General features: G+C 29.8%; 1 protein-coding gene across 1 annotated transcript in view; it reads right to left on the bottom strand.

Moving 5' to 3' along the window:
• Positions 1–2,163: 2,163 nt before the first annotated feature.
• LOC107453067 (venom allergen 5-like) overlaps positions 2,164–13,768 on the bottom strand; it is a 25,970-nt gene continuing 14,365 nt past the window's right edge. The window contains exon 5 of the mRNA XM_071185729.1: positions 2,164–2,593. Coding sequence (XP_071041830.1) covers positions 2,498–2,593 — 96 coding nt within the window. The 3' untranslated portion in view covers positions 2,164–2,497. The remainder of the gene's footprint in view (positions 2,594–13,768) is intronic.

The following is a 13,768-nucleotide window of genomic DNA, read 5'->3' as shown; positions in this document are numbered from 1 at the left end:
AATTAATTTTTAAAATGGTCCTTGTAAAGTTAAAACTCTTTTTTTTTAAAGTTATATAGTTTTTGAGTAACTTTCTTGGACAATTTTCAATTTGAATGAAAAACGGTATGAAATCAATTTCAAGATGGTCAGTAAATGAATACGTTTATGTCCAACTAATCTGGCCAAGGTATGGTGAAGCGATTTAAAGGAAAATAATTTTTAAAATGTTCACCGTGAAGTTCATAATTAAAAATAACTTTATTTCTGTTTTTTTTTCTTAATTTATGTAATATGTTTCGCTCAGTAAAGTGCCAAAATTATTTTCTACTTACTCTTTGGCAAGGTTAATAAGTTCGATGTATTTTTTTTTTTTATCCAATCGAACAGCTTACGAAATTTAAGGAATTAATTAACTGAATTAAGAAATTAATTAACTAAAACATTCGCATTGACTGAAACTATACACTGAATGAAACATTCTGACTGAGGCAATTTTGAAAGTCATTACAAAAACTACACATTGACTAAAACATTCCGACAGAGGCAATTTTGGAAGTCATCACAAAAACTACACATTGACTAAAACATTCCGACTGAGGCAATTTTGGAAGTCATCACAAAAACTACACATTGACTAAAACATTCTGACTGAGACAATTTTGAAAGTCATCACAAAAACTACATATTAAGCGAAATATCTCAGAATCCTCCATGCCTTAAATTATTAATTTTTTTAATTTAAACTTAGATAAAAGAGAAGATAACTCGCCGCTGTAAGTACTCTGTTAGCGCTGCATTAGTCAGTCAGTAATTCCCTTTGCAAACTATAAACTGAAAAAAAAAAGCTTCCTTTGTCCGTCTTATGGGGATTGTTTACACCGCCATCATGAATCTCGCACATCACTTGAATTCAAAGATATTTATCGTTTAATATCTATATATATATTTCCCTTACATGGCGACAAAAAAAGCCCCATTACAACTCCCAGAATAGCAACGCTAGAAAATCGACCAATGATTGCCGCTAAAAATGTCACATGCCAAATCAAGATGAGGTGGCTCAGCATATAGCGCTTTTAAAAACGGAAACTGAAAGAACCAGAGAGAGCATTCTCACCAAATGTGATCTCCTCCGAAATTCACCCTATCAGCTGCGGCAATGTCATACTATTAAGCTAGGCAGAAGTGAGTAGTCTTTGTCGATAGATCTCTATTTTAGTACTTTGTCAAAAGCGCTTTTTTTCACGAATTTACATATTACGAATTTATTTGACGATTTTTGATTTATATCACGAATTTATTTGTTTTAATATTGTTATTAGTTATTCATTGAAAAATGATTCTCAGTCGTGCTGTTACGCTTTAAGATTTTATACTATAACACATACGTCAACAACAACAAAAAGCATATTAATTTCTAAGAAAATAAAAACAGTCCAAAATGGAATATTTGAACTAGGGATGAATGAAAATCGTCCGAAATGGAATAGACTAACAATGAATGAAAACAGTCCATAATAGCAATTAAAAAGCAGATTAAATATTACTTCTTCACATAAAAACTTTATTTTTTAATTTGCTTCTTAATAAAGGTTTATCCTCCAAATAGTGAAATTACAAATCTTCGTAATTAACTCAGAAACTTGTAGGAAATTTCGATTGATGAATGGCATAAATATTTCATTTGTCAGCACAAATGTGATTTTCACGTAATTCTATTCATTTATTTTAAAATTAGTTTTAATAAGAATTTAAAATTAGTCTTAATAATTTTGTTGTAAAATTAACTGTATTTTAAATTTTAAAAAAAGTCATTTTTTGATTAAAAGAATTTTTTTTAAACGATATCTTTGGAAAGAGCATTGTAGCTTTCCGGCACAAGCAATAGCATTGGAAATAATATCCATGGTATACCCTTACTTGTTGAGATTCTTAAGTTCATTTTTGATCCAGAGAGAAAAAATAATTCAAAAGAGAAGATGAAAGGCCATTTTTTTACTAATTAAATTTTTATTTAAAATCTTTCAAGACATCATTGCAGTTTTCGACGCAAGTGTTAGCATAATTATGCATTCCAACTTGAGAAATCATAATACATAAATATTTTAAACATGCGCATTAAATATGACTTCAATTATTTTTGAAAAACATTTGCTCAATAAATACTTACAATATCACCTAATACAATTTTTTACAAAAGGAAATGTTTAATTACATTCAATTAGAAAATGAAATTTAGAGCAGTTTTTCAATATCACAGCAGCAGCATTTTTTTAGCAAATATTAGATCGATAATTCATACATCTTCTTCGAATTCCATCAGACAAACATTTTTGAATAACATTTCACAAATTATTTACATCCGTTTACAAAGAGAAAACAAAGAAGCAAATTTTTAGCAAAAATCACAGCAGTGTTCTTGAAAAATATTTGCAAATTCAAATTTTGCAAGCATAATTTATTTTATATTTCAGTTGAAGATATGAGTTAGTATCACGTATATAGAACAGAATCTTTAGCCGTACTGGCAAGGGATATCATTCACCATCATTTCTTTTATTTCAATAAATAGAGGAAGGCCGTCTGATCGAGGAGTCATCAAGAGTTCAATCTGAAATAAATCAATCAATCAATGAAAATCAATTTAATGCGGATTCGCATCAAAGAGCGGCACCACTGCACTTTGAAAACCGTACATAAAATTTAAATGAGCTCGCTTTCTTCTATGATGCTGCAATCTAGTGACAAAGATGAAAATTAAAGTTTTTTATTATTCCTTTAAAGAATGAAATGTACAAAACTCGCTGTTTTGGTATTCACGAGTCATTAAAATTGTGTTTACCTTTTTTAATGGCAAAAGAGAGAAAAGGGAGCCCACTTTATAAAAAAGAAAACTTATAGTATAATAAATCGATATCTTTGATTTAAATGCGCTAAAAACTTTATAGAAATATTAACTATAGAAACTGGTGCCGCCATCTAGTGACGCTTATAAAAAGTAAATGTTTATGATTTACTTTCATAACAAAAAGTACTTTTTATGTTTAGAAAATGCTTACGTTTGAAAATATACATATAAGAGTATTCAGCTCAAATATTACTTACTTATATTTCAAATGAAGAAATTAAGCAGTACGAGTATTCAATTGCTGTGATAAAAATGGGAGAAATCGCAAAAACTGGCGTGACATGGCGCTAGTAGTAGAAGAAGGCGTAATAGAAAAGGCCCAGATGTATAGCAATGCCTCATCGGTTTCTTTTAAAAGGTATTTTGGTTGGAGTTGTTTATCTTCTATATTATGATTTACTATATATTATGATTATGGTTCTGATTCTCATAAATTCAACAACCTGTCCCAGGAACTTTCCCAAAGAAGAATCTTCCATTAAGTGACGCTCGCCAAAGTGCGCCAGAGAAAAAGGGTGGAAAATTAAAGTTTATAATTAACAAAAAGATTTCTTTTTTTGAATGTTTTTGTTAATATCTTTTCATTTTTCAAGAGATACAATAAATTCATCTACTAATTTTCTTCATTCTTTCTGTGAAATGGAAGCCCTTTGACGTGGTGTATGTCATGTTAAACAATATATATNTATATATATATATATATAGTCGTTATGGCCAAACATCAATCATCTGTCATCCTCGAAACCACCTACTTTCTCATTGAAAGGCGCCTGATTGTCCAGAAGGGAAAAGTACCAGATTACATGGAGGCACAGAGTCCAGACGGGAGAAGTCCCGAATATTAATTACTAACTGACTCTTTTATATAGAACAATATAATTTAGCAGTCAGTATTTATCCTACAGCGCTGCGTGTAGGTAGTTCTCACCGTTCATGATACCGCTGTCAAACTTATTTCCTTTTTTCTATTGAAACTGTTAAGTTTCATTACTGATTGTAAAGAAAGTTGATTGTCTGTTAAGTTTCATTATTGTCTTTTTTCCCTCCCTTGCTCCACAAATCACTTTAGATAATGGGGTTCGTGTCCGTGATGCGAAAATAGTGAGTTATAAATTTTGAACTTTTAAAAATCTGTGATGGGGATATGGACCAAATTTGTGAGGCTGAATAACTTTTGAAATCCCGTGAATGGGATACTGACCATATTTGTGGAGCTAAAAAGATTGAAATTCTCCTCTCGTGTAGGAGTAGTAGATTAATAGATTATTCAAGCGAATGTTGTTTCAAAGATAACTGTATTAAATTCCATCTTGAATTTGCCGAGAAGGGCAGCAGTGATTCTTGAATTTGCCAAAGAGGACAGCAGTGATCCCTGAATTTGCCGAAGAGGTTAGCAGTGATCCCTGAATTTGCCGAGAAGGGCAGCAGTGATCCTTGAATTTGCCGAGAAGGGCAGCAGTGATCCTTGAATTTGCCAAAGAGGACAGCAGTGATCCCTGAATTTGCCGAAGAGGACAGCAGTGATCCCTGAATTTGCCGAGAAGGGCAGCAGTGATCCCTGAATTAGCCGAGAAGGGCAGCAGTAAACCTTGAATTTGCTGAGAAGGGCTGCGTGATCAGCATCATCTGGCTTGAGTCAACGAGGATTTCATCAAAACATTGCATTACCGATATTGGAACTCACCGCAATCAAGGAACTTTTCATTTTTGAAATGTATAAAAACTCAAAGAAAGAAGACCTAGTATTAGAGGAAATAGAAGGGATTGCAGACAGCAGCGACAATATTGTTAAATTAAAGGAGAAAATCGAATCTACCGAGGTATTTAAAAATGATTCAGAATTTGTCTAAAACTTAATAACTAGCCGTAGAAGAAAGGGTACCGGCAGCGGGCTGGGAATTTAAACAAAACGAAATTTAAGTACAATTTGAGAAACTAAAAGTAGAAAGACTCGAAAAAGAAATGCTTTTACTGGAGGCGAAAAACGAAGCATTTGAAATTAACCCTCCCAAAACAATAAATGATACACATGAAACAAGGATCGAAAATCTAATTCATAGTATTAAAACTCTTATCTCTTCCAGTTCCATCCAAACTTGAAAATTTGAATTAATTTTTTTTCATCGTTGGAACGAGCTTTTGCTACGAAAAGCATAAAAGAGGGGCTTAAAGCCGAAATCTTAATTAATATGCTAGGTAATAAAGCAAATTGTGTCTTGCTATACATTGAAGAGGATGATCTAAAAAAACTATCAAAAATTAAAAGCTTTCATATTCAACAAACTCCCCAAGAATGTTTAAACAACTTTTAAAATGCATCAAAATTTAAGGAAGAAACATATATTCAATTTGCTACTCTCTTAAATTCGCATTTCGAGTATTATTGCGAATTTCGTAAAGTTGAAATATTTAAATCTTTACGTAACTTAATCATATCTGATAAGATAATCGAGACATTAAATAAAGAGAATCATATTCTAATCCGTCAGGGAGAAAATTGGCTTAACCCTGTCGAGTTAGACATTTACATTGCGTCTAAAAATATGCCACACAGAGAAGTTTTCCCTCCCCATTAATATGAATATCGATGGAAATTGAAAAGGAACCTTTTAAACTAAGTTTAAATAAACTTAGCTTAAAAAGTTCCTTTTCAATATCCATCTTCTTTTCATTTCATTTATATTGATTTTTATATTGAACTAGGTGGCGAAGCCCCCTGTTCGCTGCCGCTCATCAACCCCGATGATTGCTTCACAATAATTGTTTTTTCTTGGTAGAGAACAGTTTTTGTACTCAAGATAAAATTATTCATATATGTACTAAATGGACTTCTGTTTGCTTACGCTTGCGCCTATACTGCCCACCATACATGGCAGCACTTTTACTTTCGTTACTTGTACCACCGGTACAAGTAAAAAGTACGTACTTTTACTTGTACTTCGTTACTTTTTAAATTTAGTACTTTTACTTGTACTTTCGTTACTTTTTTAGGGAAAAAGTAAAAGTATTCGTAACGGAAATATCGAATGAAATCGTTACTTTTTTCTAAAACTCGGTAAGCTTTCTTTAAAGAAAAAAAAAAAAGATGTGATTGCAATATATATGCATTCACAGCTAACTTCGTGTTTAAATACCTTCTGTTTCAACTTATACTGCACATTCAATTATTTTTTACTAGCTCAAAGATCACAAAGCTATCTGAAACCCCGTGTTTGCTTTGTTTATGTTTGTGCTTTTAAAACGCGTTTCTAAAGAGTAAAACAATTTTAAATCAATGGTAATTTAAATAAATAAAAATAATAAACTAAAAATTAAAATCAATAGATAAAATTTCTTTTTCGTGCAAATCCATAAAAAGTTTGATATTAAAATTATATTTGATTTTAAAATTATATTATACGATTATATTATAAAATTATATTATAATATTCTTCCGAATTTAAAAATAAATTAATATCCATAACTTTCAAAATTAAAAATAATTAAATAAATAACAACAATTTTGCAAAAACATTAAAGAACATAAGAATATTATTCAATAAAATTTTAGGTTACTTTGAATTTTCGATTTCCTAGAAATGTACTTTTAAATCGTTACTTTTTTTGTTTAGTACTTGTACTTTTACTTGTACTTTTTACTCGTTACTTTTTAAAATAAGAACTTTTTACTTTTTACTCGTTACTTTTTTAAAAAATACTTGTACTTTTACTCGTTACTTTTTAAAAGTAACGTTGCCATATATGCTGCCCACGTTCAAATATTACTATCTATTAGTATTATAAACATTTAGATATCTTGGTGAACAGAAGTGATTTTTCGAAGTAATAATTTTTTTTAAATAACGTTTATATTCTTATAACATTATAATGCTCAAACAAATTTGATGAATTCGCATCCATAATTTAAAATTTTCGCTAATAATAGCAGTTCTGGAAAATAACTTTAAATGAGGGATACAAAAATATTTAAAGGAAAACAATACCTTTACGACTTTTGTTAATTTTATGCTGATGACAACCAAAAAAAAATTAGAAATGAATGAGGAAGAACCATGTGATTTTCCGACCTATAAAAATGCATTGACAACAATGAAAAACTGTGTTAGACCATTATGTTTTTATGTTATATAGAGATATTGTATTTAATAGAATCACTTCTTTTATACAACGAAAGCACATAGTTACCAATTTTCGTACTCACACAAAAGATATTCCTCTGCAGTAGTAGCGTATATGAATTTTGTCTATGAGGGAAAAACGTTATATTTTTTTACCATAATGTATAAACATTATTACATATCCATCAGATTATGTGTGAGCTTTATAATTTGAATATCCTGAGGTTTAAGTCCTTTTAAAACATATTTATAATCACAGAATAAAAAAATAAAAATTTCCCTCTGAGGGAAACATCCTTTTTGTGAAATTTTTTTTCAACGGAAATTAACGACATTGAAGAGTTCCCATTGAAATCTGAATCCCTGTCACAAATGATTCTTAGAAGACAGATAATGCTTGTCATTCAACGCCTATAGCAAAAGTCATTGAGTTTTCAAAAAAGCCGTTTTCTCCCCTTCATGAAATAACGATCAGGATCAGAACGTAATTAAATAAAAAAAACGGTAGCTTAAATGTAGGCGTTGCTAATTTGGCAGACTTACTTTGCTTTTACTTTAATTATTGTTAGTTTAATCATATATATAATCAATGTTAGTTCAAGGTATAACTAAATAGTTTTATTTTGAACAAAGTAATGGTGAATTAAATAAATCAAACAATTATAACTCCGCCCACAAATAAAGTGCTAAAGAAATATTTTGATTACCAGTTTTATCTTTTTACCCTGGTCGATACGGTTTTACGCAGGCACGTAATTGTGATAGTCGACGCGAAAGGGTTAAAGATATTTGGAGGAAGTAGCTAGCTGTTAAAGAATATTTTTTTTTTATTTTTAATGGCGGGCACTTGGAGCTATTGTCCATTGGCCACAGAAAGTGCCAGAACTGCTAATTCTCTTTTCGTTACCCAGTGGGCACCTGTGGCGAAGCCACGGCGGTGGAACAGCGTCGCCCACGTCACACTACTACAACCCGCTGTTAAAGAATATATAATACATTAAATTTTAAAAAAAATTTAAATTTTCGAAAAAATGACGATTTCCTCCGACATTCTCGTTACAAACACTTGTAGTATTTCCCGAAAAATCAATCAAAAGTACAAAATTTAGAAAGTAGCACAGTTCAAGTACGTATTTTTTATTTCCCTACAGCTAACGAAAGTGAAAGCATTTCTACGCATGCCTTTTCTAGCTTCAATTCGAAAAATTTAAGAAGTAACTAATGTTTCATCAGACTTTAATTATATTTGAATTATTATTATAATTTACTCGCTGTGGGAAAGCTCCGAGCAAAAAGTAGGCGTTACTTTCCCAAGCAGATTTTATTCAGATTCTACTCGACTAATATTATTCGATGATTCGGAAGCAGCCGAAAAGTGGAATCGAATGCAATCATCCACCGCTATTAAAAGTTTTTAACTCCAAAACGACGCTGCGCTTCGGAATCTTTTTTAAAAACATTCACTTCACAGATTTTCGTTTTTCGACACCTGCTCTGCTCAACTCTACAATTTAGAAAAATAAAATGAAATTAATATACATATAAATATTTAGCTATTCATGGTAGTTTGAATTGAAATATATTTTCTTTAAGTTACTTATATCATAAAATCAAACACAATTTTTGAATAAGACATGATGTTTGTATTTATTAAGTTGCCAGAAACAAACAGCATACATTTGTTTATCTTGGAGGCTTTGATATAAACTAAATTTTTTTAGGACTTACAAAGTGATTGTTGCCAATCTGAATGGTAAATCACAAGTTTTATATCGTTTAATAATATAATAAAAAATATATTTAGTGACATAATTAGTATTATAATTAATAAAATTATAATAAATAACTAGTGAACTATCTATTACTAGGAATTTATGTATCTATTATTATTAAGTATAAACGTAAACGTATGGAAATGAAAGTTCCGAGTAAAGAAGTGGGAGTTACTTTTCAATTCGTACCTGGGTACTTAGAGCTTGTCTACCTTAACTTGTGCTCTCGAATTAATTCGAGCGCGTTAAACAAGGCAAACTGTGCACACTCGAGATAATTCGAGCGGCGTTGTATTTTATGCTGCCTAATTTCTCACACTCGAATATAATCGAGAATTGAAAATAACAATGTGAAAGCTAGGAAAGAGATTTAAATTTTACAGAGTTGCCAACTTGCTCCGCACAACAAATATATATTTTAAAGTGGTAGTTTATCAATTGTGATTCTCGGTTTAATAAATTTAATTTAGTAGATTTTTATCCACCAATATTTCTAAATAATTATTAGGTTTATAACATTTACCACTTTATAGAACTTAAGATACCTTTACAACTTAGATAGAACTTCTGCCCGTTTAAAAAAAGAGCTGAAATAAATTTACTTGTAGTTATTTGCCGGTATTTTTAATTGTTTTGGTGTGTCGGGTAGTGCAGTATATCAAAATTGTCCTCCAAAAAAAAAGGACAATGTTTTAAAGTACGCTTTTTTACATAAAAAATTGATTCTTTTGGTCGGGTGTTTTNAAATATCAATTGTAATTGTTTACACATTAATTTAATTCATATTTTAATCACAACCTATGATTGCATCAAATTTAATACCAATCAATGCTTAAATATCAATTGTGCTTTTTATATTCACGAAAATTTCTGATTATTGCATAAATCATGACTTATATTAAATATCAAATCATGTTTAATTTATCAAGCAAACATGCTTGATCTTCTGTAATGCTACCTAAATGCTGCATAATTCAAAATGTTTTTTAATTCAACTTGTAAATACTTCATGATGAATGGGTTAGGGGCCGCTGCGCGGCCCAGGCACCCAATTTTAGTTAAATAAAGAGAAGAGAAAGAGAACTTAAGATACCTTAGATACAACTTAGATAGAACTTCTGCCCGTTTAAAAAAAGAGCAGAAATAAATTTACTTGTAGTTATTTGCCGGCAATTTTAATTATTTTGGTGTGTCGGGTAGTGCAGTATATCAAAATTGTCCTCCAAAAAAAAGGACAATGTTTTAAAGTACGCTTTTTTACATAAAAAATTGATTCTTTTGGTCGGGTGTTTTTCAAAAAATCTGTGAGTCTAGGAGTTAAAGCAACTGCAACTGGTTTTGTTAACTTAAACCTATTCTGACGATTTTAATCACGCTCTCAACTTAGTAGCTTCTCTTTAAAGTCTCAATTCTAATGCTATTTTTTTTCTCTTCTTTAATAGCCGCCATTGAACAGCCTACCCAATTTTTGGTTTGCGGGTACTAATGTTCAACTCCGTATCCTTGTAATTTTGAACCCAATCTAGAAGGCAAGGAAACTCCTGGATCAGTACCCAAAGACGTATTGATTTGTAATGGGAACTTGGAGGACTTTGCGACTCGACAGATTTATCGTGTACCAGTCACACGGGGAGTCTTCAGCAGGCGGAGATTGAACCCACGAACTCTTAGACATGGGTCCAGTGCCCTACCAACCAGGCTATCCCGGCCCTTAATTCTAATACTACTGTAAAATTTCGTCCCAGAGTTTTTATTTACGGACGATTAACTGGAAAGAGTCTTATGCTTACGTATTATAGAAATCTGTGTATCAGCCCTTTGCTGGATTATTCACATTCAACAGATCGGAGTTTGAATAAATTTTCCAAAGCAACAAAAAAATATAAGGGGGGAGTCCCTATGTTCTGGGGACCTGCTTCGCTCGCGGCTTCCACAGGTTGCTCCCCATTAACAATCCTGATTAATTTAAGAATAATAAATAAAAAAAAAATGAGGGATTAAAGATATATACAGAATACGAATTAAAATGAAGATAAATTTAAAATATTTACATGAACTTTTTTGAGAGGACCCCGTCTGACAGGAAGAACGCAGTAATAACTTCAGCTTTCTTGAAGGAAGTGAGATTTGAATAAAATTGGTAACCATTTGTTAGTTTAAAAAAAACGCATAAAAATTATAAAATACGTAATTCTTTTTGAAGTTTGTAGCATTTAGGGAATTTATTTTATAAATAAAGAAAAATAAAAGTCAATAAGTTCCTAATAGGTCGTGTTAAATATATTTACCACCAAAAAATAAAAAAAATGCCTTTTTATAAACTAAAGGGGTTTCATCTTTCTTTTATCAATTACTATTCTTAAAACAATTTCAATTAAAACATTACTTTAATTTTCCTTTATTAGAAATAAATGGCCCATAAAAGGATTAAACCGTATTGAGCCTTTAAAAATGCCAACAACATTAATAAAAAATCAACAAATTTTAGTTTTAAGTTCTCTGCTGTTTTCTGAAATATTCTGTCTTCCAAGAAGCAGTTGACATCTCCGGTTTTAGCGTGATCAAGATGCCCATTAGACATCGAGAAATAGTCTAATACGTTGTAATTTTTTTAAGAAAAAAAATTAATCTTAACTTTTTCTAAATCTAATTCTAAGTCATAATAAGCAAAGAAGAGAAGTGTTGGTTATATTCAAGTTCTTTTAGCGGAATTTACTCAATTATATAGAAACATAAAAGAAATATCTACCAGTAACTGAATATAGTGCTTAAAATATTTATCAAAAGTAAGGGGGGATAAATATTTTTCTTAATTAATAGCAGAAACGTGAATTTTAAATTGTTTTATTAAAATAAACAATACAAAATAATTTGTTAGACAAGCAAAGAATAAAATGAAGAAGAATAAATTTTAGATGGTTTAATTTTCTTTTAATCGGAACTTAAATGTAAGCAATGAAATATCAAAATATTTACTATGACTTAAAATATAAAAGAAACACACAATTCTTCTTATTCCCCTTACAATAATAAGCGTTTTATTACTAACTTCTTAACAAATAGAGAGCTGAAAATAGTGTAATAGTATTAAATAGGACAAGATTTCTTTTAATTAACCTATTACACACAATCAATTAGTAAGAGGGGAATATGAGTTAGAATTCGGCGTATGACAGATTAGGTTATTACAATTTCCCCTTTTTTTTCTAAAGTTATTTTAAAATTTTCTACAATTAAATATTTTTGAATAATCACTAAACATTAATTAAAATTATTTCTATTCTTTAAGAACTAATTTAAAACTAATACATTATAAATTTTATACGAAACTATATATTTATTTCTAATTTTGAACTCTGATTAATATACTAAATATTTTGTTTTTAAATTGTCCTTTTATTAAAGAATTCCCCTAAGCTCAAAATTTCTAATTTAGAAATATCATTTTAAATTTCAGCTTACATTTATGTTTTAAACAATTCAAATTTATAAAATTTTAACTTAAATTCAGTAGTAGCCTTTTGAAATAATTAAATAAACAAAACATTATTCAGTGAAAATTATATGTTGGGTACAATTTTAGGTATAACAGAAGAAAGTAGCATGTCTAATGTTATTAGCCGTCTAATAAAAAAAAGAATATCTCAATTAACTTTCTCACGTATTTTACTTTTTATCTAATAACTTCTTTTAGTGACCCTAAGTATCCTCATCAAATATTTTTTTTTGGTATAACGTAGTTAATTAGTTGCAGCAAGAAACTAGTGGTATTGCTAAAAATTGCGTGAAATTTTTTCCGCAAAGTGCATTTTCACTCATCTTTGAAGTAGGCGTTACTTTAATCTGCTCCCGGAAAATCATAGTTCGTTTTGTAACCTTTCCATCACTGATATTTAAGCCTTGACTCCAGATCTTCAGTGACACTGAGTTCCAGAGTCTTTATTTATAGTAAACGAGTTAACTGTAACTGTAATTCAAAGCATTGCGTTGAAAAAATATGATGTTTCAAATATTTAACTTATTGTGGTAGATACAAAGCAAATTTTTTTTAGATTGTTTTATTGTCAAACTCACATTTTTCTTAATGATACATTAAATAAATAGCGATTGCATTAAGTGAATTCTTTAAAGAAAGGCATATTACATTAATTTAATAATGTTTTTAACATCAATCACACACTTTCATGTCTTTGGAAGTGTTTGTCGCCGATGTGAATTGTAAATCACAACCAAACAAATATTATCACTGAAGTAACAATAATTGGAGATTAATTTTATCAACAAACAATTTGTGTCTTAAAATTTTGAATTCGTTTTATTTTGGTAGCATTTTGAATTCTAAAGAGTCAGAAATTGAAAAGAAACAGCAGCTAGCAGAAAACTACTTGAATTTGTTTTAAAAAAAGTAAAATTATTGTGGTTGCATTATGCGTGGTTAAAGCTCTCCAGCTAAACATTTTACGAAGAAATTTCGATCCAGTATTTCTTTTTCATTTTATTTTATCTAAGTTTTAAATGCACAAAAATTGGTGAGAAACAGTTTTTCAACAAGTTTATTTATTTCAAATTATAATATTAACTTAACATTTATTTATAGTAATCAAGTCGAAAATCAATAAATTATGTATTTTAAACTCTTATTGCTAAAATAAGACTGGTTATATTCTTTCTTACATATCCGTATGGCATCATGGTGAATTTGTTATTAAAATAATTCGTACAATATATGCAAATTAAAAAAAAAACTAATTATCTCAATAGAGCAGTAAATTTTGTAAATGAAAGAATAATTTTTTTTTTAATCAATGCACTATTTCCTTTTTATGACATTATAGTGCAACAATAAGAACAAATTCCCTGATCTCTACAACCTAAGATAGCTTTTGCTAAATTTTTAAAAAGGAACATATGATTTATCATAACGGCTTTGCTATTATCAAACGTCTATATATGATTATTATTATTATATACTAGTGGGCTGTGCCCCC

This window comes from Parasteatoda tepidariorum, chromosome 9 (assembly GCF_043381705.1).
Source record: "Parasteatoda tepidariorum isolate YZ-2023 chromosome 9, CAS_Ptep_4.0, whole genome shotgun sequence".
In the NCBI taxonomy this organism is placed as follows: domain Eukaryota; kingdom Metazoa; phylum Arthropoda; class Arachnida; order Araneae; family Theridiidae; genus Parasteatoda; species Parasteatoda tepidariorum.
The sequence above is the reverse complement of the archived record's forward strand: the minus strand, read 5'-3'. Positions and strand labels throughout refer to the sequence as shown.